Source organism: Berghia stephanieae, chromosome 1 (genome assembly GCF_034508935.2).
Source record: "Berghia stephanieae isolate SIO BIC M18660-M18661 chromosome 1, UCSD_Bste_1.3, whole genome shotgun sequence".
NCBI lineage: Eukaryota > Metazoa > Mollusca > Gastropoda > Nudibranchia > Aeolidiidae > Berghia > Berghia stephanieae.
In genome coordinates this window covers 117,158,470-117,185,969 of record NC_088360.1, presented here as the reverse complement: position 1 = coordinate 117,185,969, position 27,500 = coordinate 117,158,470, and the positions used below count along the sequence as shown (strand labels likewise).

Genomic DNA, 27,500 nt, shown 5'->3' with positions numbered 1-27,500 from the left:
CATAATAATCAGTGAATAAACAAGAACAAAACAAACTAAACAGTTCGTTAAAACAAGATGAAATGAGAATACTAATACAAGTAATTCTTATTTCCGATATTTATCCCACGTGTTATTAATGACATATTTCAAATAAATACCGTAGAAAAATACTATGTCAACTCACAACCGCCAATCTTGTATCGATTTGCTCTGTGATTAAATAATCGATTACCCACATCGAAACCAGAAAGATACAGCTGATTTCGTACAATGAAACGACTTATTCTTTCATTTTTTTCTCATAAATATTACTTCACATATTGATCAATTAAAATGATTTCGAACTTGTTAAAAAAAAGTTTGAGACCTAAAATTTAGAGAAAATCTCAGGTTTAAGATTGTTGTCTAAGTTGTGAGGTCATCGTGATCTATCGATATATTATTTATTATAAAGTCAAAGTTTTCTGACCAAAATGATAGAAATATTATTTGTCATTGTATGGCTGAAAAATTCCTCGTATATTCCTGAATCACCAAGCATGTGATTTGGATACATACCTACCGTACTCTGGAAAATCACGCATTTGAAATTTTGACCAGAAAACTCGGCTTTCAAACATCGATCGATTAAAATCGACATCGCGAAGTTCCGGGTTTGCCAAGATATGGGTAATTTTAATCGTTCGATTTTTGAAGGACGTGTATACTGGCAAACATTTTTAATCCATATTTTTTTTCAGAGAACGGCATGTATGTATCGTGCTTTGAGAGAAAGTGTGAGATTCGTTTAAATAATTGCTTTAACCCTTTACGCGCGTACTTCGATTTTACTGATTTAACGTTATATCATTCCCTACCATTTTCGCATTGAGAGTAGTTACTAACAGCAATGTGAATTTGGCCTCTTTTCTTAAATTATTTTAGATCAGTATATTTTGCCCAGATAAGTAATGGGCAGAAATTTAAAAGAAGTTCAACTTCGTCATTGTAAGTTTAAAATCTAAATATCGGAGTTCAGTATACTCAATATTCAAATATTCAGTGTATTCAAATACCCTCAAGTTCCAGAAAACGAAATCTTTAGCAAATAATTGTAACATGTACACACACGAATATATCTTTTCAAAGACATAATCTAATGAGAATTGTTGACATTTCTGGCAGTCTAACTTCCACCACAAAACATGAAGCCAACCCTTTTTATTCTGTATAATCTAGTTACTTATCGCCTTGCTCATTCTCCTATTTATTTGTCGTTTATCCAACAAAATTATTTAGTCAATAAACCAATCACTCGTTCAATCAATCACATTCATTATTCCTTGTATTTTGTAAAGACAAATTTATTTATATGCACAAAGAACCAGTTAAAATTTTATTATATTTCTAAAATATTTAGAGATTATCAGATTTGATGTGTACTCTAAATATAGGTATTTTCTATCAATCAGTCTATTAAATCTTACAAGCATTTCAACCTTTCCGTCTTTTTATCCATCAGGATATATGTCTGTATCCATTAACCTGTCATTATATTCATCTCTTTATCAATTTCCTCCAGTCAAATCATATATATATGAACAAAACAGGACATTAAGCTCTCTGGAGTACAATATTAATTATCAATAAGAACATTTTCTCTGATCGATCAACATTCATTAGTAAACAAGAACGTGCAGATAGTTTACTTATCAACTTTTGTTACCATGGCAGCCAGTTTTCTTTTTTGACAGATTGTACATAATAAACAATTCATTTTCCTCCATTATCATCGAGACCAACTTTATCAACATGACGGGTGTCTCGTCGAAGCTTTGTGGCCCAACTTCTGCAAACAAAACAGAATGTTTGATAAGCTATCTGTTTCAGGGCAGATAGAAGTTTTAACCACGATATCGTGGCTTGTTGCAAACATAGTAGACGGTCTCGGCTTAGAAAGGTCCGTTGCTTCGTAAATCTATTTATTTCCATTTCCATTTCAGTTTACACTCCACTCGTGTCGAAAAAAAATGTTTCCACATCACACCCTTCCAGTGTGCATTGCGTGTCACAATCGTATTATAACACTCACGTCATGAACTAAATCTTGTTAACCATCCTTGACAGACTGGATGGTTTCTCTTCCCCCTCCCCCCATCCCTCCACAACTTCCAACCCCTCTCTCTTTAATTCTCACCCTCTTCTTCATCTATCATCTTATCTCTCTATTTTTCCCATTTCGTTTTTATCAATTTCTATCTATCTATCTATCTATCTATCTATCTATCTATCTATCTATCTATCTATCTATCTATCTATCTATCTATCTATCTATCTATCTGTCAGTCTATCTAACTTTCTATCTATCTATTCGTCTATCTACCCCCCCCCCCTTTAAAAAAATACCAAAAAAAAAAAAAACCAAACCAAAAAATAATTTTAAAAAACTCCTTTTATAGGGGAAATTTGTCTCTAGGGTCTTTTCCAAGGGAAGACTGTAATAACCCAGGCGTCATCCGTAATGCAGGGCTGCAAATTGAGCTAGTGGGAGATGACTTGCTCAAGGACACACGGCGCAGTGGCGAGTGATCGAACTCGGTATTTTTCGGATACGAATCAAAGACCGTACCGCTAAGCCACGCTGTCCCCTATCAATCAATCTATCTATATATATATCTATCCATATATCTATCTATCCATCTATCTGTCTACCTATCTATCAATTTATCTATCTATCTATCTATCTATCTATCTATCTATCTATCTATCTATCTATCTATCTATCTATCTATCTATCTATCTATCTATCTATCTATCTATCTATCTATCTATCTATCTATCTATCTGTCTATCTATTTATTCATCATTCTATCTATTTATATATCTTTCCCTCATTCGGCCTTTTCTTTTTAGGAAGCAAGCATAGACACTTTTACCCATTAAAGTCAGAATAAAGTTTACATAAAACTCGCCCTTACTAAAGACATAGACAGAAGCCTTGGTCTTCTCCCATGATCCGTCATGTTGATTTCCAGTCACGATAGATAGAATGCGCTTGGCCAAGGAGTTCACAACATTGCCATCCGGAAGTATAACGGACCAACACACAAACTCTGTGTAACCATGAACTTTTATAGTCTGGTTAATACAGTTTAGTGAGAACAACTCACAAACGCGGATGGCAAAAACAATAACAAAGGCCTGAGTGACGTCATCTGCATACTATCTATACGATACGTTCATCATTTGACCACAGGGTTTCGTTAACTATACCCATTAACATTTTTTCTACCGAAATATTATGCCTTTTTTAATCTCTGCTAATAATGATTATAATGATAATATTAGCAAAACAAATCAATGATATGTATAACTTATAAACGTTGTGTCAAATTAAATGTCCTTGTTGAAGAGAACTTGTTTTGTTAGACGTTTGCTTATTCGCAGGTCAGACAATCCAAATTGGGTTATTCGTTCCTTTAATCAAGTCATAATTGAGTTAGATTATCAGACCTGCAAATGTGTGAACCTAGGTTTTGTTGCTCGAATTTCAAAAGAAAATCTTATTTCCAAATTCTGATTAAACATAAAATTCAGTTTTCTTAATGTAGTCGATTCCAATAGAAATCACGTGGTGACTCAAATTATTATATTATGTGCATACTTTATTATAATATAAAACCCGTTCTTTCTATATTTTCAGTTGCTTTGCCAATCCGCCTGGGTGTCTTTCTGTATCCCCTTGGTCTAGTTGCTGCCGGTTATCTTATCAAGTGGAGACGAGCATATTGGCTCACAAAGGTATTTGATGCTTATAGTTTAGCATAATTATTATAGAGAAATTGAAAAGACGATTTACTATAAGGTTAGATTCAGTAATGGTTTGAAAATTGTGACCGGATATTGTAGATTTTACGGTCATCAATCGGCCATGAGCGTTTACCATGAGCATTTATGCAGCGCAATAACCACGAAAAGTGCACACATACTTTACAAGGGTTTCTTAATCAACAGCAACACTTAACATGTTGGATGAGACATGACGTTTGTTGGGCCACTGTCGACGTCCAAGAACTCATTTTTACACCTGGGTACGGCGAGAGAATGTAAATAAAGAGCCTTTTCCAAGACTCGACTATGCGCCGCTCAGAGCGGGACCCAAACCCTGAACCCTTAGATTCGAAGACGAGTGTCAAAATCACAAGACCACATAGGCCCACAATCGACTTGGCTGATGTTGTTCCCAAATTTATATAAAAAGGAACATTTGTGTTATTGGAAACTATTGATCGTTACTATCAAAGCAAACAGGTACTTTACATTTGCATCACGTGAAACACATTTTTAAAGTTTTGATTTCAACAATCAACATTCACCTGTTATTTTACTTTAAGGAAATGACAGTAATATGGAGTTGATATTTGGAATACGATTTATACATTAAAAATATTTATTGATTATCATCAGCTAGTATTATACAATAATAATGGCTTAAGTTGAGTCGAATTATCATTATTATTCTACTAGACATATATTGAGCATTCTTAATTTCTGACAAACCATAATGTGCTTTGATTTCTTACCTTGTGTTCATTATTTAATTCTGTGGAATTAATTGGCGCTCGGAAGTCTGCTTCTCCATCAAACAGCTACAGGAGCTATGATTAATGAGATCTAATTGGAACTAGATTACGACGAAAAATAACAATCTTCCTTATCGGATTCTCAACTGCTATGAAGGCCTAGTATCTGTAATTAGCTCATTATAATTACTACTATCTTTCAATTGAGACGTAGAATTCGGATAAGGACAAAGAGGTGAAAATAAAGGGTGTAAATGAAACAAAATTTACATAATAAAGGAAGAGTATGTTCTCAACCATTGTATTATATAGCATTACTCGGTCTGAGGCGGATATTAAGATGATAATATCGATGTTGAAGAAAAGAAAGGAGAAGAAGAAATATGACGATAATGATGATGATGATAATGATGATGATGATGATGATGATGATGATGATGATGATGATGATGATGATGATGATGATGATGATGACAAAGAGGAGAGCGGAGAAGGATGAGGCGGAAATAAAAGAAGAAGAAGAAGAAGAAGAAGAAGAAGATGATGATGATGATGATGATGATGATGATGATGATGATGATGATGATGAAGATGATGATGATGATGACGATGGTGATTATGATGAACTTAGAAGCAATTCTGAATAATAAAAAGGGGGAGGAGACTTGCAGAATGACGAGTGAAACTTAAATCTCACAGCATTATCGGCATGAAGTCGATATGAATATGATATGTCTCGAAAAGTGAATTTTTAAGATAAAGTGATCCGAGTTGTGCAATTCTAGTCTTCTCCGAATCAAAGAATTAGATCTAGAACCATGTTTATTTATCTCAATAAAAGCTTGAAGTCGAAAAGAGTCGCATGTTTTTGATTACAAATTCTATTTGATACATCAAAATCTCCTCGACATAATACCGTTTTGAGGAAATACATCACATAATATTGTTTTAAGTATAATACTTTTGAGGATATTATAAAACTGTCAGACTAACCATTTAACTGATAAACTTTAGATAGCGGAATAGATCCAAATTTCAGACAGACTTACGTCTTATTTTCTTGTTGGCAGATGAAATTCGTCTTGGCAAATATATAATTCGAATCTTAATGAAAAACTACTTATTCAAGGCCTAATTCATTGATGTTATCTAACTTCAAAGCTCAAAAAGAAATCATACTATTGAATTAGAAGGTCTGATTTACCGAGACATAATCTCGGTGCAATCGATTAAATACATTATGAAAATAAGTCTGATGTCAACGGATCAGCGTAACACTGCTCTTAGGAACAGCAAACAGTTGAAAGACCATAAACGGGAATGCTTACAGAAGGTGTATATTGGAGCTGACCAAACAATTATGCAAAGAGAGCAGGCCAAGGAGTTAAGAGAGGAGCTGAAGAGAAGACGAGAAGCAGGGAAGATGTAGTCATATATAAGAAAAGGGTCATTTTCAGGGAAAAGTTTAGTGAACAAATAAGAAGAGAGACTGCGATGTTGGAGGAAATGACTGGGACTGGGATGAGGAATGACTATATTGGAAACGTGTCAGTCCAATTGCCCAAAATGTTTCTGAGCAAGGACTCGAAGACAACAAGAAAATTCAAAAAAGAGAAATACCAGTAAATGAAAAGGAGGGGCAGCACGTGAATATGAAAAATACCCTGAAGTTCATGTACACGAACGCAGACAGTGTGATGAATAAGAGAGAGGAGCTAAAGGCTATGGCAGAAGAAAAAGATCCAGATGTGATAGCAATAACAGAAGCTAAGCCAAAGAATGCAACAACACACCCAACCATAGCAGAGTTAGGTATTGAGGGATACACTATAATAGCTAGCAGAGATTTTGAAACTTCCGGCAGAGGAGTATACTTATTGGTGAGAGAGAACCTCAAGGTTAACCCCATAGAGGAACTCACAGATCACGACTTTAGGGAGAGCGCTTGGTGCTCGATTGGAGTAACTGGACAAAGTCAGATACTAATAGGAGTGATTTATCGGAGCCCAAATAGCACAGGAGAAAATAATGAGAGAATGTTGGAGATGATAAGGAGAGCATCACAAAAAAAGCATTCAGAGATAATTATTATGGGAGACTTCAACATGCCGGAACTGGAGTGGAAAGGGATGGACGAACCAAAAGAGGGAAGCCTGGAGGAAAGTTTCATAGAAACCATTGAAGATTGCTACCTACAACAGATAATAAAAGAACCTACGAGACAGAGAAAAAACCAGAAGCCCAACGTATTGGACTTGATATTGATGGAGGAAGAAAATGACATAATCGACCTAAGACTGAGCCACCCACTGGGAAAAAGCGACCATGCGACCATATTCCTAAAACTGAGGGCGACATCAGAGACTGTAGATGAAAAACTGACACTCAGATATAGGAAGGCTGACCTAGAGAGTATGAAAGAGGAACTGGGGCATATCAAATGGGAGGAAATACTAATCGAGGACACCGTAGGAAACAACTGGAGTAGATTTACCAGAGTACTTAACCAATGCTTCGAGAAAAACATCCCGAAAAGCAGAGGGAACCGGGTTGGGAGAAGAAATCAACCTTGGATGACGCAGGAAGTGAGAGAGGCATTACGGAAGAAGAAGGCAGTAAATAGAAGATACTCTAGAAGCAAAAAGGAAGAGGATTGGGACAAATACAAAAGAGTGAGAAACGCAACTACTAAAATAGTCCGACAAGCGCATCAAAAGTATGAGAACAAGATAGCAGAGGAAACGAAAGAAAATCCTAAAGTATTCTGGAGTTATGTAAACAGTAAAATGAAGACAAGACAGGGAACCTGTGACATAAAAAAAGAAGATGGCACTTGGGCATCTGAAGATGAAGACAAGGCAGAGGTGCTAAATCTCTTCTTTGCAAGTGTCTTTACAGTGGAGAACCAGAAAAACTTGCCAGATATTGCTAAAAGAAGTAATATAGATACTACACAATGGCCGATTACTGAAGAGAGAGTAATGAAGAGACTACAAAACCTAAAGGAGAGGAAATCACCTGGACCTGACAAACTTCATCCTTACATCCTAAAAAACTTAGCAGAGCAGCTAGTAGAACCCCTAACCAAGATATTTAACCAGTCGATGAAAGAAGGAAGACTACCAAGGGAATGGAAAGAAGATAACGTCACAGCCATATTCAAGAAAGGAGACAGAAAAAATCCAGAAAACTACAGACCAGTGAGCCTGACATCTGTCGTCTGCAAGCTCATGGAACAGCTGATTAGAGAAGAAATGGTTGATCATATGACCAAGAACAAATTATTCAGCAAAGATCAACATGGTTTCATGGCGGGAAGGTCTACAGTAACAAACCTACTTGAAACAATGGATGACTGGACGAGAGACCTGGAATTAGGCAACAATTTAGATGTCATATACCTCGACTTCAGAAAGGCATTTGACAAAGTTCCACACTGGCGCCTAATCAGGAAATTGGAACAGTATCAAATTAATGATCAGACAGTCAAATGGGTCCGAGATTTCCTCAAAGATAGAAGACAAAAAGTGATAGTGAATGGAAACAGCATCAACAGAGAGACTGGTAACAAGTGGAGTTCCACAAGGAAGTGTACTGGGACCAGTTCTCTTCCTGATTTATATCAATGACTTGCCAGACAATCTATCATCTAAATGTAAAATCTTTGCCGATGATACTAAGCTCTATGGAGTAGCTAATACAGAAGAAGAAAGAAACACCTTACAACAAGATTTGAAAAAGCTTGAAGAATGGTCCGAAATATGGCAGATGGAGTTCAATGTAGATAAATGTGCAGTTCTTCACCTAGGAAAAAACAACAGAGAAGCAAACTATATAATGAAAGAAAAACCCCTGCAGAAATCCAATGGGGAAAAAGACCTAGGAGTATTTATTGATAGGAAGCTAAACTTCAAGAAGCAAATTAAAGATGTTCAATCTAAGGCTAGTAAAACACTCGGAATAGTGAAAAGAAATTTCAAGAATCTGAAAACAAAACACATGACTACCATCTACAAGACTATGGTTAGATCAAAGCTGGAATATGCTAACTGCATATGGTATCCGAAGTTTGAGGGAGACAAAGACTGTTTGGAAAGAGTGCAAAGGAGAGCAACAAAACTTATCACGCACCTGAAAGACAAAACATACTGTGAGAGATTGAAAGAATTAAATCTCCCGACCTTAGATTACAGGAGAAGAAGGGGAGATATGATCCAAACATATAAAATAGTAAAGGGAATAGACAGGGTAGAGGCAGGATTCCTTAAACCAAACAAGAACATTCAGACACGAGGAAACAGCAAGAAACTGAAAAAAGAACGTTTTAAAACAAATGAAAGAAGGAACTTTTTTTCATCTAGAATTGTAAATAACTGGAATAAACTACAAGAAACCACAGTATCAGCAAAAAATTTGAATAAATTCAAAGCAGAGTTGGAGATAAGCAACACCCTAGGAAACAAGTTCAATTATAAAAATTGGTCCAATCATTAATAGATGAGGAGGAGCGAAGGAGACTACACCAAGTCTAAAAGCTCTATACAGAGGTATCCAGGTAGGTATCCAGGTATTATATAATGGTTGTAATGGTATACTCTCAAACCAACGCAACATATTGTCCATTACAACAATGTTAAAACACGCCCATAATTACGTTCGGTTACCAGACCTACAAGTAATATATGCACATCAACAGGTACTAAAATGTTCTAAATAAAAATTCAAGTTAATGTATAATTTTCCAATTTCTTTGTAGACTAGGTCTAGTTTCCTGCTATTTTTGGGTTCGTTTTAAAGCGATTTTGATACGTTCAAGTCATATCAGCACCCACGTAAACGGTTGAAGTAAAGAAGTAATAACTTAACTTAGTACACAAATTAATGACTTAGTAACGAACTATCCCAACCACAAGTAAATTAGCACCTGTTCACAAGCACCTTGGGTCCAAATTTGCCAAGTAATCCCAACTTCCAGCAACGGTAATTGCCGGACCTAATGCGTTGGATAACTATGTTATTCCTTCCAGACATTTATTTATTTATTCTTGTCCTTCGAACTTCAACGCCCTTTTATACCAGTGTTTTATTTGCGGCTATGTAGTTTTGGAGTATGCATGACACACGCCTTCGGACCGTAAGGTTAGGGGTTCGAGTCCCTTTCTGAGCGTCGCATAGTTGAGTTCTTGGAAAAGACTCTTTACTCAAAATCTCTCACGCAGGTTAAAATGAGTACCTGGCCGCCCGGTAACAGCGTTGCCTCTGTCGAAGAAAAAGTATGTACTGTCGCCTGACAGGCGTCATGTCCCTTCCTACTTATTAAGTGTTGTAGTTTACTTGTGACCCTTGTAAAAAATGGAGCTTTTATACAGAACAATATCTACTCAACTATGCGCCGAGCGAGGTTCGAACCAAGGCCTTCCGATCCGAAAGCGAGTGGCATGCCACAAGACCCTTGTCAAGCGCTCTGAGGACGTTTAGTGGATATGGCGCAAAATAAATACTCGAATTCTTTTTAATTTTTTATATCTATTTTTTTCTACACAAAAAGTATAATGAGAGACGAGGTTTCTGTTTATTGAATTAAGAAATAAGGAGTAGGCACCGATGTAAGATAAAGAACTGAACAAGTCTGTGTCTATTTTAATGGTAGCACATTTGACCGGAAATCAGAAGGTCTGAAGCTCGATCCCCAGTCGAGGTCGACTGATTTTGTAGGATGGTTTTTTCTTGTATTTCTCTTTCTTGCTTTGACTTTGTCTGGCACCTTTCATACACACTTGTTCAGTTCTTTATCTTGCTGTTTATTAATGTTTATCTTATTCTATTTTTATTTATTGTTTTACCTATTTATTTATTTTTGGTTATTAAAGTTCTTTGAATTTTTTTGTGGGGAGCTTTGCAGCAAGTTTAGGAACGTATCAGACATGAAATGACGTGATATCACGGATAACAATGGGAATTGAATTTCAATTCTCCAGTTTTAATTTCAGGTAAGGTGACCCAAAAAGTGTCTGTTTTGACGTTTTGTGTCATTCAGAGGAAATAAATATGATTCGCATGGTGCAGTCATGCAATGTTAAAAGGAAAAAATAGTTGGCCTTTAATTTGATTAAGTGTCAGTCATGCAGTCGGTGGTTAATACATGAATGAAGATTGATAAAATTACTTGTTCATCTGTTCGTTTGTTTATTCGGCTATGTGATCTTTTGGTATGGCCTCGCCTTTGGATAGGAAGGTCCTAGGTTCGAATCCCACTCTCAGCAGCGTGTAGTTGAGTACTTGGAAAAGGCTCTCTGTTCCATTCTCTCACCGTGCTCTGGTGGAAAATGAGTACCTGGCCGTTACAGCGCTGTCTCTGTCCGAAATGAATTTGTAATATCGCTTCACATGCATCATGTCTCATCCTGCATGTTAAGTATTGCTGTTGGTGGGGACACTTTGTAAAGTGCTTGGAACACGTTAAGTGGATATTGCTCTATATGAATGCTCAAAACCTTGTTTGTTTATGTAATAAGTCGGTGTTTAAGTGTTGAGCTATCAACCACATGTCTCAATGTTCATATAATTAAAAGTAACCTCAAGGCTAGAAAGTGTATTATAAATTAAAATGATGATTAGCTGGATGTTCTGATTACCCAAAGTATAGAAATACACAGTTGCTCATGATGGGATTTAATCGCTTTTACCAAAGTTGTCTAACGCCAATCTATAAAACATACGTTCTTCACAAAGAGTATAATTGAATAGTAATAAGAGCACTGTAAGCAACCATGGACATGCGATATATATATATATATATATATATATATATATATATATATATATATATATATATATATATATTCAAGATTTGTTACACATTTTTATGATGACGATGATGATGATGATGATAATGATGATGATGATGATGATGGTGATGATGATGATAACGACGACGATGACACGCCGCTGCTTTCTCTGCTTATGATGATAATGACGATTATTATGATTATCATCTTCATCAACCCCCCCCTCCCCGCATCACCACCACCACTACCATCACAATCACCATCATCATCATCATCATCATCATCATCATCATCAGTATCATCGTTATTCCTGCAAATCATTTAAGACATCGATGACATTTATCATTTTTCTCTTCCCTGTCTTCCCTCCAATCAGATTGTACGTCTGCTCGTCCAGAATTGTATTGACGTGAACCAGGCCTTGTATTTCCAGGGGCGGCCATTATTTACGACCGCCGCGCACGTCAGGGCCAATATATTTGCTGTATCCTTTACCGTATAAATTACAATGTATTGTGAGAATGTGTTGATTGTACAGTGATGTGGAAACACAAACATCTCATCACAAACACTTAGAATATTCATGATCGTCTTAGAATGTAATAATAATAAATGATATTTGTATAGCACCGCATCCCGATTAAACAGGCTCTCTGCGCGCAAAACATCCTACATGGATTGTAAAATTAAGTGAACTCGGAGTTACTTGCCATATGATCCTTTCTCATCTCTGTTATTGTACTGGGACGCCTTGGCTGCCCTCACCAGGATGTGCTATAGGTCAAACCAATGTTGTCGGTCGGCAGCAGTCGTCTGAAAATCCTCAATGGTGTTAAGATTTAGTCGCGGATCTTCCAGTGTCCTTAGATCTTGGTTGAACTCTATACCTACTCATTTTATAATGAACTCCAATGAGAATTCCAATGCTGCTCGAGAACTTTGCCAAAGTCTTGCAATGTGCAAAAAACTTTGAAATGGAAGTTGTTTTGTTTTCTTTTTTCGCTTTTTAAAAATGGTGTTGTTTTTGTTTTATTTTTTTTTTAATTTGAATTTTTAAAGAGAAGTGAGTGCTGGCGTCTCTCCGTGAAAAGGAAATCTGTTTCTTCACGTCATCAAAGGTTTATGACTATTATTATTTGTAAACTGTTATGTCAAATACGATTTTATATTTACATTTCTGTCTAGCAAACGCAAGGAATTTGTCACTAACGTGTTAATGTAAGAAACGCATAATGATATGTTCTATTAGAAACAAAAATTAAAATGATCACCAATCTGTTTGGTCAAAAGTTAATTCAGAGCTGTTACATCAAACCCCATCATCTATGTTATAACTATACTTATTTATGCGCCCAAAACGATTAAAGTACAATCCTCACGATATTAAAGCAATGAGTAAGAATGTAATGTATCATTTGCTTTAAAACAATCCGAATTTAAATTCTGGATGTAAAGATAGAAAACTCAATAAATTGATTTTACGTTAATCATTATTACGAAAACATTGGTTCAAAACACTGTTACTGGTTTTGCATCGTTGTATACTGGAAATGAGATTTTTTAAAATGATGACAATAAAACAAAGATCATAAAACAGCCAGACAGCCATATTACTTTGAGAATAACCGAGGATTTAAAACCAACGAGAAAGATCGATTGGGTTGGGGAATTTAGAGATCGTCTCCTTGCGACAAGAAAAATGATCGTGTTTGAGAGCCGGAGTCTGGGAGATTATAAGGCACTCGTAACATTGGCATGGCATTGGGAGGGAGGACATCGGTCGTTGTATCAAAACCGTCTGCAGAATAATCATAAGTTGTTATAAATTTTATATAGTGCAACATTTATAATATTGTTAATTTGGGAAAACTATATGATGAGTACTAATTTGCTACGTGTGTTTTTTTTATTATTATTGACACATTCAGGTTTGAATAACTTCATCAAATAGTTTTTGCCATAGGTGCAAAATGTATTTAAGTTTTGATTGATATAAGTTTTAACATTGTGTGCCTTTTGGTGTCTGAGATATGAAGTCGTCAGTAGAAAATTGCTCTTTTGAAATAAACCGTAATTTAAAATGTGTTTGTTTTTAATCATTACGCATTTCAGGTTTGAATAACTCGAGAACAAATGCAACAACATCAATTTGGTTTTCATCATTTTATTCCAGATTGATTTTTAAAATTTCTGATATCTTACTTGTGGTCGTGTGTTTCCGTAATCGTCCGATTTAAAGCTCCATCATTTTGAATGACAAGCCTCAAAAGTCTCTCCAGTTCGTCCCAAGTCGTTTGCAGCACGAGTAATGTGACAGAGCGAACGGCTTCTTTAATTTTTGTCTTCAGGTGACGCATATCTCTCATGGCGGTTCTAAACATATCCCCATAAAAATCAGTGTCCCCAAGCTGATATCTTTAGATTCACATGATAAATGAAATAAAATTTCGAGAATCGTGTCGGAAAAAGCCAAAATAAATTACGATTTATGTCATAATTACCCTTTTCTACTGATGACGTCATAGCTCAGCTACCAGAGAGTGCACAGTGTTAAAACTTAAGTTATATCGGTCAAAACTTAAATAAATTCTGCACACATGGTAAAACAGTTTGATGAAACATTCCATAGCTCTCGCGTTATTCAAACTTGAAATGTGTCAATCAAAAAACAAAAACAAAAACAAAAAAAAAACCACACTGCATATCGTCATCAATAAATAATGGACTCATGGATGAGTTGAATAGAAAAACATATTAATATGTCTGAAGGTTTTCTACTGTATTGTGAAACTCGTATGCCATGGAATCAAGTCCATCGTACAATTTGTTAGATTCAGTGAACGACATACACTAGCATGAACTCTTTATTGATAATTTATTTAAACATCCAATGCTACCATGTCTAAATACAGCAATTATTAAGGAATGTAGGTTATTACAGATAAACATGATATTCAATATATCTAGAAATATAAACTCACCAAACATCAAATATCAATGTTTACAAAAATATTATGGAATTACGTTCAATTATCCTAATCACAAATACACGACATGTACTTTCCTCACGCAAAGCAATTGTGTGGGATATTGAATAATGATTATGAGTCCTTGTTATGATAATAAATGTAAAGCAAAAAGCATTTAGAAAAGCAGCGATAATAGACCAAACCAGCAGCATCTGCAAATCGCTACGCAGGGTTAAAGTAAGTTCGTAATTTATTCTTACAATCACGACGTAAAATGCAGCTTAGGCTTTCTATTGATATGAGCCACACCAAATCTAATAGATTGTCTGTCTGTGCAAATTGTTAGATAAATGTTATGACATTAAATATATATCTATTTGGTCTTTTACACGATTTTGGTTATTAAAAAATCGGTAATGTTTTTGGCATGGGCCTGTTTGTAGCAAAAAGGCTACGTACATTGCAGCCACAGTCTAGAAGCCAAATCTGTTTAAATTGGTAGATAAGAAATTCATAACATTCTAATGGCCAGACCAGTATCACTCTTAATCGTATTTTGACAAAACACATTTATAGTTATTCTGGCAGATACTCTAACTTCATGTACCACTTTATCTATCGAAATGACACCGGCCATGTTAAAAATCATTCTTAAACGGAGAATTCTGCATAAAATTATAATTTTCAACTGATTTGTTCAACAGTGTTTTGCTAAATAAATGATTATGATGTAGACGTCTAATGATTTTGTGAAGCTGATGATTCTATGAATACGAATACGCTTCAGTATTATTAATTTCGCTAGTTTACATTAGAAATAGGTCAAGTGTAAATCTGATTTCCTAATGGATTTGTAAACGAATAAGGGGGAACACGTTCGATTTATACCAGTAAGTTGTCGAACTCTGGAAAAACTCGTATTTAAATATTTGGCCAGAAAACTCATCCTTCATATATCTAGATTTAAATGACCTCAATCTTGGAAAACTCTCAATCATGGGACTTCACGAAGCCATGATTAAGAGATTTTCCACAGTACGGCAGTTAACTGGTTAAACACCCAATCTTTCATAATATTATTTCAGCGTAAAAGTGAATATTTCTCTTGGTTTCGAGCCTGTCAAAGTGATCATAATTTATGATATTAGCATGTTGTTGCTATTAACTAATTATTCAGGGAGCTGTTTTTTTCTCTTATTGTTTTATGCTACATTATTGGTCTGAAATGTCATCCTTAACATTATGCAAGATATACTTTGTCTATTTTGATGCAACAGACTGCGTGGTAAGAGATTATGGTGTTTAGAAATAATGGATATAAAAGAAATAGTCAACTTGTTATGTTTTTGATAGGGTTAGCGAAAGAATGTAGCAATGCGGTAGTAGTATTAGTAGTAGTAGTAGTAGTAGTAGTAGTAGTAGTAGTAGTAGTAGTAGTAGTAGTAGTAGTAGTAGTAGTAGTAGTAGTAGTAGTAGTAGGAAATAGTCAACTTGTTATGTTTTTGATAGGGTTAGCGAAAGAATGTAGCAATGCGGTAGTAGTATTAGTAGTAGTAGTAGTAGTAGTAGTAGTAGTAGTAGTAGTAGTAGTAGTAGTAGTAGTAGTAGTAGTAGTAGTAGTAGTAGTAGTAGTAGTAGTAGTAGTAGTAGTAGTAGTAGTAGTAATAGTAGTAGTAGTAATACAAACGAAAGAGTGAAAATGGAGAGGTTTCGGATGGGAACAATACAGACAATGGACGCATCGGGTACAAACCCTTCGTCAGCACAACAATAAACAAATTAACTTGGAAAACAAATAATAAAATAAAACGCTCGTTATCTTATATCGTCTGTACTTAATGATGGTGACGGATGTGCAGGAGGAAGAGGATGAGGAGGAAGATGAGTGGAGGAGCTGATGGAGGAGGAGGAAGAAGAGAAAGAGGAGGAGGAGAAGCAGTCCTTTTAGTTTAGATAGCCATTTCATAATCTCTGCACACATACACACACATACCAACACACACACACACACACACACACACACACACACACACACACTCATACGCTATGAGAATAACCATTTTATCAATCAAAACCTTCCCATGACGTACACTCACGCCCGATATTTTCTTTGCTCTCACTCACAGCGGAGTGTGGATCTCCTGTTGATCACCTGTATGGAGGATGACTGGGACAAGCTCCTACGACTCATTTCCTTCTACACCAGGGATGAAAACTATCTCAGCAGGGTAAAACTTGCATTTATTTTAACCTTTTTTACTTAGACCTGTAATCAAATTCTTACCATTTTTTATCAAGAAATCAATAATGCGATGCTATATTGATTGCTTAGTATTGATGATATGCAATATGTTAAAATACTCACAACATCTGCCTGCCGGATATAATTTCATCATCATAATCATTGCCTTTTTCACCCTGGGTCAGGGTATAGGCCACAGACAAACAGTTTCCATCCCTCTCTATCCTGAGCTAACTTTTTAGTCTCATTCCATGTCTTACCACGTCTCTTTAATTTTTCTCCATGTTCCTCGTGGCCTTGATCTTCTGCCCTGAGGGTTCCAGTCCAATACTTTCTTTGTTATAGTGGAGTCATTCTTTCTAAGTTTGTGTCCAATCCACCTCCATCGTCTTCTTCCTATTTCCTCTCCCACTGGTTTCTGCTGTGTTCTTTTCCATACATCTTCATTTTTTAATTCTATCCATCCATTTTATTTTGAGTAGCTTACGCATGCACCTGTTTACGAAAATCTGTGCCCTCCTTATACATGCCTGTGATGCGTTCCAAGTTTCACATCCATACAGTAGCACAGATTTCACGTTTGAGTTGAAAAATCTTAGCTTGAGTCAAAGGGAGATATCTTTAGTTCTCCAAACTCTGTTCAAAGATGTAAATGCAGCCTGTGCCTTTCCTATTCGTGCTTTCACCTCTGCTTCCATGCCTCCATCCCTGTCAATTATACTCCCGAGATAGCAGAAAGTGTCTATATCTTCGAGTTCCTGATCTTTTACTTTGATCTGCTCCCTTTGACGCGTACCTATCCTCAAGACCTTTGACCTTGCAGGGTGAATTCTTAGGCCAATTGATTCCGAGAGGCTGTTTATAATTGTGGTTTTTGCTTGCGTCTGGTTCTGGGTGTGGGACAAAAGAGCCAGATCATCTGCAAAATCCAAATCATCCAACTGTGTCCAGGGGGTCCACTGTATCCCATTTCTTCGCACTTTGGAGGTTTCCTTCTTTAGCCAATCAATGGCAAGGATGAACAGGAATGGTGAGAGCAAGCATCTCTGCTTGACACCAGTCTTAATTTCAAAGATATAATTTACCAACACTCAAATCAATGTGTAACCTTGACGCTTTATAGTCTGATGTATATAATTTAGTGAAAACTTATAATCAGAATGGCTGTCTAAAAACAATAACACAGATCTGACTGGAGGCAATTTTGTTCCTTCTGTACAAAGGGAGATAGATGACTGATTTTTGGGGGGACGATTTCTTTATTGTATTATTCTTTTTGATTTGTCTTGCACTGTTTCAAACACACATTTTCAGATGTTTGTCTTGTACCAGTGCCTGCTCCCTATTTATTGTATTGCTTGAATTATATTAGAATCAGTTTAATCCCATAAAATAACATGTTAATAAAGAGGTATTTCAGAGCCATTAACCCCTAAGAGCCGGAGGTTTTTCCTGATTTCTATTGCGACAGGTTCCTTGTTCCAATTGGATAGTATTCTATTCTATCGCAAAGTATATTATCACAAAGTACTTTCTGCCAGATCTAAAAGAATAGAAATCGAAATAAATTCCGGCTCTATGGGCCTAATGGCTTTGAAGGATTACTTATACTCGTAGATACAAATTCCATAACAAATACGTTGATAGGCTATAGATGCACCAAATTCAATACTTTATAATTAGCTTTAATTTATAAAAAATAAAATAGCATCCGTTGGATGCAACGTAAATTGTCAGTCAGTCAGTATTTATTTTAAGAAGGTTAAAAGCAAATAAAATGTGATTTTATGAATACTCTCTATACAATAAAGATATGGTTTGAAAAAAAAAACAAAAAACAAAAAAACAACAAAAACAAAACAAACGAAAAAAAGCCAAAGCCAAAGAAAAATCAAAACAAAAGTAAGCTCATTATATCAAGTTTAAAATGCACTCTCTGCGTGTCCAGGAAATTGGAAAAATAATACCGGCTTTATATCTATTTATTTCTGGGAAGCAAAACAACAGTGATTGAATATATTATTTTTAATCATGTTTGGGATACAAATTCAATTATCCGGTAATGTTGTAATTTAATTAAATTTTTCTCTTGCTTTAATTCTATTTTCCCGAATGATATGTGGGAAATTTGGCTTTGACCAATGATAATCCTTTACGTGAGTTAAATATCAATGTACAATTGAATGTAAGCTTCAATTTGATATACGAAAACAGATAAAATGGACGTTTCGGGTTTCCCCTTTATCAACAAAACAGGATGAATGAAACACTACAGACGAAAGAGACAATGTGGTAGTGGGGTTGTAAAGATGAATAAACAAAAACATCAAACCTCCTCTTTTCTCCAGATGTCTGTGTCCGAACGCCTGACGGTGATGATGAGTGCCCCCTACCTGGTCAAACTTGTCCGACAAGTCCTGCCCCACCCACCCCAACAACGTCACGTCTCCAGACTACTATGTCTTTGCCAGTTTACGGAGGAATGTATTTCAAGGTATTATTATTGAGAGCATCGATGATTGAATTTTTCTGGGGTCTTGGGGGATTTTTTGGGGTGCTTTTTGTGATTGGAAGGTCCTGGGTTCGAGTCCCGCCATGAGCGACGCATAGTTGAGTCCTTGAAAAAGGCTCTTTACTCACACTCACGTTCTCTCACCATACTCGGTTGTAATTTGAGTACCTGGCCGTTAATGGTGTTGTCTTTGGCGGCAAAACTCTACTTTACTGTCGCATAACAGGCGTCATGTCTCGTCTAAGTGTTGCTGTTGTCCAGGAACCCTTGTGTAGCGCTTTGAGCACGATTAGTGGATATTGCGCAATATAAATTCTCTAGTTTATTTTTTTTTATTGACATCTGTTCATACAATCATCTTACAGATTTGCTCATGGGTTCGATCGTGAAGATGTCCCGGGTCTGGCTGAATTGTTCACTCGCCATCTTCCTGGAAAAGTATCTGGGAGCGCCGTCAGAAGAGTTCAAGAGGAATTGTTCCACGCTAACCATGGGCTTGTGCCATGACACAAAACAGTCTCAACTTCTTTGTCGACGACGTATTATGAAAGCAGCAATTTTAAATTGAAGAAAAGATCAATGCAAAGATTTTGACAACAAAGTCACTAATTTCTGTGTCGTTATGGTAGCTTTAAAATCAGCGAATAATTATTATGGAAATATATATTAAGCTGCGCCAAGCAATTTGCATGAACGAAATTTTTTACAATACCAGCTTATAAGGCAATGTGTACACTGATGTACTTACAATATTCTAATTTTACTTGATGTTATGAAGAGGCGTATTAGTATGTAATAAAGACACCTATGACGTCTAAAAGTTAACATAATATACGTTTTGTTTTCAGTCTTAAAATTATAAATTATTTCAAAATGGAGGGTGAGGGAGAATGGAGGGCGAGAGAGAGAGAGAGAGAGAGAGAGAGAGAGAGAGAGAGAGAGAGAGAGAGAGAGAGAGAGAGAGAGAGAGAGAGAGAGAGATAGAGTGAGTAAGAGAGAGAGAGAGAGAGAGAGAGAGAGAGAGAGAGAGAGAGAGAAAGAGAGAGGTAGCTAGGGATGAAGAAGAAATAAAAGAGACAAAAAGAAATATAGAGATATAGGGGTATTCTATTTTATCATGTTACTTTCTTATTGGTTTCAAATGAATTATTTAAATGAAATTTTGTAATTTTCCCCCTTGAAAATATTGAACCATCGAAAAATGTCAAGATGAATGTACTTTGTTATCCAATGAACATCTCTAAATGCATAATATTCTCATATTTGTTTGAAATGAAAATATTGTAGATATTGTACCATACTTTAAACGTTATTTATCTGATATTTTACAACTGCGCGTATATAAACTCATAAACATTATCTTTTTCCCAATCGAGATTCACGTAAACAAGAGTCGCTTCCTATGATAATGTCATTGAAATTTTTAGCTCGCATAATCATTTTCATTGGTTGTGTACATAAGACTCTGAAAAGTCAATAAGGATAAAATTATGAAAATATTTCGTAAATCATCTTAGAATCATTGCCGACGTCTGCTTTTCAACTGCACTCCACCCTCATTAAACGCCATACAAATAATATAATTACTAGGCATGCTTGAGAGAATGATAATATAATTAAATCTCAACAAGGTCTGTCTTTTTCCGACATCTCTCATTCCTTTGATCGGGTTTTTAGCGGATGACAATTGGTCGGAAGAGCATAATAAATGTTCAAATCCTTATAGATTATTAGAACGTGCCCTCCAGTCGATCAGACTTTCAAGTATACTCGAGTCAATAGGCAAGCATGTGTTTTACAAGGTTACCTCAACTTTTAAGGGTCATCTTTCAATCGCTGAACATATGTATTCTCTTAATCTGTCAACCACACCACTAAATAAATAACAATGTGAAATTGAATGTAAGCTTCAATTTCATTACAAAAACAGATCAAATGAACGTTTCGGGTTTCCCCTTTATCAACAAAACAGGATGAATGAAACACTACAGATGAATGAGATAATGAGGTAGTGCCGTTGTTAACGCCACTCCGCCATCACTCCGCCTCCCCTTTTCCCAAAACAAAAACATAAATAAATCAATAAAATGATTTCGTTATGTTTGGAAAATAAGGAGAGCACGTCCGCCTTAGAGCATCTATTGACTTGGGGTCAACAAATTAAAGTGCAGGATCTGCTGTCAATATCACATCCCACGCAATTCAAGACGATCTTTCAATCAGCTTTGTGTACAACAGCTCTATGATCTTATTGAAAAGATACATTAGAGGAATTTTTTGTTGCGATAATATATAATAATATTGCATAATCGAATATCAGATGTATAGGGTCTAATTTTGCATTGCTTTTCGAAGATTATACGCTGAGAATCATACATCACTTCTTCTTCTTCTTCTTCTTCTTCTTCTTCTTCTTCTTCTTCTTCTTCTTCTTCTTCTTCTTCCTCTATTGTTTATTTTTTCATTATTATTATTATTATTATTATTATTATTATTATTATTATTATTATTATTATTATTATTATTATTATTATTATTATTATTATTATTATTATTAATACCATCATCATTATTAACATCATCAGCATACTCATCATCATTATCATCATCACAAATATTATCATTATTAAATATTTTCAATTTATCATCATCATCATCATCATCACCATCATCATCATCATCATCATCATCATCATCATCGTCGTCGTCGTCGTCGTCGTCATCATCATCAACGTCTTCGTCATCATCATCACCATCATCGTTAAATATATTCAAATTACCATAATCATCCTCACCACCACCACCACCACTATTATCATCATCATCATCACATCATCATCATCATCATCATCCTCATCATCATCACCATCATCTTCATCACAATCAGCAACATCAGCAACAATAACATCATATTTAATTCTTATTCCAATCATAAATAATATCATTACTGTTACAAATGTTATCATAATATCAATCTTAAATGTTTGATTGGAAACCTAAATGGAGTTGTACTTATATACTACTGTGATAATTTTTCCTGATATTACATAACAGTGTTTCCTTCTTGTTCATATACTTATATAACACATTTACTTTTACAATGATCAAACATTTTTTTTTTAAAAGCGATCTGTCCATTAAAAAAAAATAGAATAAGATACACCAACGGGTCATAACGATTCATGTCAGTAAGCCAAACTAATTCTTGCCATTAAATACAAAACAACAAAACTACCTATAGAAAAATAGGCACCATAATAATGAGCACAATAGTCTTTAAGTCAGGACAGACCATCATAAAAATATTGATGGAAAAGACCAGTACTCGAATCACTAGCTTAAATGTGTGATATTTCTCTTATCGTTGCAATTTCAAAACGAATTGACAAATATAATCTTTTCATTGTAAGAATATGAACACCTACGTAAAATCGTAGCCTGACACTGAAAAGAAACATCATATTTTAGTACGACGACTACAAAAAGAAAGTTAACATTTATGTTCAATTACAACCAATTGGATAATTTATTTTCTTGAGAACGACAACTCACGTTCCACTTTCTATGGTAATCGTCGACTTGTATTATTCTGCCGTACTCCGAAGAAACCCATATTTAAAAATTTGGCCAGAAAACGTCCTTCAGATATCGATTAATTTAAATGACCCTCATCTTGGCAAAAACTTTAAAACCTGGGACTTCGCAAAGTTTTTTTGACTAAGTGTCAGGCTACGAGTTAACGAAAGCTACGCATGGCTGCAGTGTTGTTACTTTGGGAGGGCAGGAAGACGAAGGATTTTAAAATGTGTCGCCTTAACCATCTTTATCGGTGAGTAACGAGGTAATGATCTGATCATCTCCTCAATTAACCCTTTAATGTCCAGATAGAATAATTTTGAAAACAAGAATTCCTGCTTTTAATTATCAGAATATGACCACAGATCTAGCATTTTTCACCTAAAGAGCAGCATTAGCTAATCAACTTTTACTTGGGAGGGCTTCATTGAGAAAGAAATAAGACAAGTTTACAGTGTAGACGGTTCAAATTGGAACAATATTCTTTGACATAAAACAATAGTTACTCACGGTCTGAGGGTAAACATCTAATATTTTATCTCTACGCTAATGGTCAGATCGCAATTGAATATTTTATGCGTGTGATATATGATGTTTTCTGTAAATTAATATGGACCGTATTATATAATAATAATATAATATGTAAGATATACAATTTCCAAGTTTTCACCTCCAATATCCCACACTGAGTGTGATAATATACCCCTTATTTGTTAATTGTTGTCCTCGCACAATCACCTCTGTCATAATAATATATATTCACCTTTATGCACTAAACATTGTACTCAGCGAGTAACTGGATGAGCTGTTGACCAGTTCCTGTATTTGCATATAATTTTTATGTTTATGTTTTGTGTATGTTTGTGAGTGTGTCTTAGAGAGAGAGAGAGAGAGAGAGAGAGAGAGAGAGAGAGAGAGAGAGAGAGAGAGAGAGAGACGGAGTCGGAAATATTGTGTGTATGTGTGTGTGTGTGTGTGTGTGTGTGTGTGTGTGTTGAGTAACCTCATATACTTAAACTTATAAATGATTAGTATTCTTTTAACCAGGTTTGAAAAGTTTCATCAAGATGTGAGGGGCATTTATATCGATCGATTTTTGAAGGACGAGATTTCTGGCCAAATTTTTAAATACGAGTTTTTCCAGAGTCCGGCAGTTAACTGGTCAACTCTAATGATAACAGGGATAGAATGTGATGCCCGCGTCTCCAGTGCCCATTGTGCAAGCGTAATAACTTAGTTTGCATATCTCGTATTCATCTAGAAATTTCTTGAGGTCTGTTGAGAGTCTTGAGAGTCTTTTTATTCCCGTATATTTATCTGATGTCTCCGTCTACATGGCGATGATATCTCCCTTCTCTGGAATAAGACAACTTTGTTTCGTCTTTGCCCACGATTATTAACAGTAAGTTAGATACAAAAAAATGTCATCAATTTTTCTTCTTTCTTTCAATGGTAACGTTGGATTGACCCACACATTTATGCTTATTAGCGTGCTGAATGCCATGAAATTGAAGGTCTCCAAATTTTACTTTTTAAAAACTTCTTGGATTGTATCACACAATTCTATCTGGCTACCATTTTCAGTTATTTTATGGGCAATCGAAAGTTACAAATACCATGTTTAGTGCGTGTGTGTGTGTGTGAGGGGGGGGGGGGGTAATTAAAAAAAAAGAATAAGGATTAACTCAATTCTACGACATCAGCTCACTTTTATTTGACTGTGTGTGTATGTGAAGTGGTGGTGGTGGGGGGGGGGGGGGGGTCAGTCAAACGCTACCGCTATTTGATAGTCTGCTTTTGTGTGTTGGATTCACACGATCCGAGTGTCTCTTCGGCGAGGATTTCGTACCTGCCTTTTGACTGCAGTTAGCCCAGGCTGAACATCTTGCCTCCAACCCCAACTATTTCTTGAATTATACCTAGCGTTTCCATGATGCCTGTTGCAAACCAAGATGAAGTCTCAGATTAACAGACCTGTGTTTTTGTACCAATGTCCTTTCCCTTGCATGGATATGAAATAAAATATAACGCGTAACGTTAAACATTTAAATTAATAATATATTAATGTATATCTTGATCCACGGTTTTCAGCATTTTATGGGGCATTGATTTTAAGGATGGCTCTCACATAATGAAAGGTAATACTTTGATGGCCCTAGCATTACAATGAACAATGCAAAGGAAATGGATTACAATAGGATCTGAGAAAGCATGTATAAAACAGAGCAAAGAAAGGAAAAATACAAGGAAAAAACCCCCATCCCAGGCACTGTTTCATACACACTTGTTCAGATCTTTATTTTACATCAGTGCCTGCTCCCTATTTTGTCAAATGGATTAGAAGAAGATCAAGTAAGTATATCCGCGGATATGCTATTATAACAAGTGATCTGGGAAAACGACATATTTCATAAATTTTGACCCGGAAACTTGTCCTTCAAATATCGATCGATTATAATGACCCTCACCCTGTTAAAAAAAATTCTCAAACCTGGAACTTTATCGTCGAAGTTTGAGAGTTTTTGGCAAAATGAGGGTCGTTTCAATCGTTCTATATTTTGAGGACGTGTTCTGGTCGAATATTTTAAATTGTGGGTTTTTTCCTGAGCGTCGTAGCTTATTGATTGTCTCTCACTGACCACATTCATTTTGGGAAAGAAAAACAAATTCATTCTAGTTTGGAAAAAAGTAACAAATATTATACAAATGTTCTCAATTTGACTTTCAGCGATGCTAAAACGTAGTACACGGTTTGGCTTCTCTTCCATAAAAATGTCTGAATTCAATTAGTATTATTTCTGGGAAAGTAAAACTATCTTTTATAAAGTGAGACCTTCCTCTGACAACAATAAAACAACTTTTTTCATGAATCGACAAGCTTTATTACTTTTTAAGGAATGTGTTCCATTGTGACTCATCGCGTCAAAACGTTATTATGAAAGGGTCAGCCTAGTACCAAAACGCTGGGTTAAAGAATAAATTACCCAAAAAAGAAAAGAAAAAAGAAAAAGGGAGATTTTAGGGCCATTTTTTTCTCTCTCGCTTTACATAACTATATTGTTTCCAAAAGGACATAATATTAAATCAACCTGGATTTCATGATTTATACTATGAAGAAGTAAATCTTTAGAATTGAATGCATCCCGACATAATACTGTTTTGAGTCGGTGGGCCACATTAAAAAAATTACATTGGATATGTGAGCAGGAGCGACATTGTTAGATATGTTACAAACCGTTGTTAACAACTATTGTATTTTTATATTAACCCTATCTTTTCATGTTGCACCTTAAAAATATTATATCAAATAAAGTTGTTTGAAAAACTTGACTCTGACTTCTAGCCTTATGATTTGTTGATAAAATGATGTTTTAATGCAAGGAGAAACAGAATGAACTGTCCAAGTATTTCAATCAGCGTGAACTTATTTATATGAATTGTTAATTAATCTCTGTCGTAGGCAACAGAACTATGTTTAATTATTGGACGAAACGAATAAAGTAAATCCAGAGACTAAACTACAGAGATAGGAAACTTCGAAAGCGACAAAAGGTTTTAAATAGCAGACCATGTCAAGTCGGTAAACATTCTCTCGCTCATATTAATATGTATTATACTATTTGTAATATAACTTAAATTTGACACGGGTGTTTGTTCACCGCTTTTAATTTCAGCTGAGTGATCATTAAATTCTCTCTAACAGACTATAATCTTTGAAGCTTACACATACCATCAATTCTCAATTACAATGATTAAATACTTTACACTGCTTACGCAGTAGGTACTAAGTTTCTTGTCTCGATATTATCATTTAAGTCTCGGGTAATTCCACGAATGAGCATATTATTATAATAAACTTTTCTGGTTCAAACCTTTTTTCAGCAAATGACAAACAAGTATTTATAGGAATAATTACAAAATAGTAATATGAAGAGACCCGAGTTGAACCGTGGCCTTCGTAAAGTTATGGCCTGATGATACTGACCAAAAAATGACGTCAAAATGCCAGTCTTTTGCCACAAAAGAAAACAAATCGTGAGTTGTATTCAATAGTTCAACCAATGAAATAACTTGTTTCCATGAGCTCTACTAACGACAACTCACTAGGTGGTGCAAAAACCAAATAATGACGTCAAACTGCCAGTCCTTTTGGATTTCAGTATCAGGCTATAACAAATCGATGGCTACGGTTGAACACGGTATTTTTTCCTCAATGGTGGAAAGTGAGTGAAGCAGGCACTAATGATAATACGAGTGATACCAAGAAATAAAACCGTAGAAGTGCCAGGGTACAATAAGTAACTATAGAGAGTAAGAGATTTGCTGTGATGAGAATCGAACCTGAGACCCAACTGGTGCGGCATCCTCTCTTGCTGAGGGAGGCGGGGGGGGGGGGCGCTTCATTACTCCCCTGGTCTTTCATTTCCCCTTTGTTTCCTATTAGTTGAGGTGGGGGGAGGGGCAGATTATTTGTCGTCTTTTTGCACACTTAAACTTGAGTAATTCCAAATGGAAATGTCAGTTTTTTTGTATAGATGATTTATAATGTTTCTTACAGAATACGGTATCTCATTTGAAGTCACGTTTTAACTCCAGAACAACAAATCAAACGAACACTGTAATATAATAAATGATATAATTAGAGCTTAATATAGCTCTAGCTGAGTAACAAATCCATTTTTAGATGGAGACAGGAAAAACATTGAATCGGAAAATAGTTCAAGTTGAAGATTTATCTCTCGGAACAAATTATTCTAACAATTATAATAATAAAGGAATAACGTTTAATTTAGCAATCATTTATGGCTTTTCAAAGAACAATATTAATAGATAACTATAAATAGTCAAGACGGAACACAAATGACATGA

General features: G+C 35.5%; 1 protein-coding gene across 2 annotated transcripts in view; it reads left to right on the top strand.

Annotated features, from left to right (window-relative positions):
• Window positions 1–20,142, top strand: part of LOC144962869 (uncharacterized) — a 186,010-nt gene extending 165,868 nt beyond the window's left edge. For both annotated transcript variants that reach the window (XM_078896227.1, XM_078896228.1), the window contains 6 exons: window positions 3,665–3,762; window positions 11,709–11,816; window positions 15,551–15,586; window positions 16,428–16,529; window positions 18,892–19,037; window positions 19,421–20,142. In XM_078896227.1, coding sequence (XP_078752353.1) covers window positions 3,665–3,762; window positions 11,709–11,816; window positions 15,551–15,586; window positions 16,428–16,529; window positions 18,892–19,037; window positions 19,421–19,562 — 632 coding nt within the window. In that variant the 3' untranslated portion in view covers window positions 19,563–20,142. The remainder of the gene's footprint in view (window positions 1–3,664; window positions 3,763–11,708; window positions 11,817–15,550; window positions 15,587–16,427; window positions 16,530–18,891; window positions 19,038–19,420) is intronic.
• The last annotated feature ends 7,358 nt before the right edge of the window (window positions 20,143–27,500 follow it).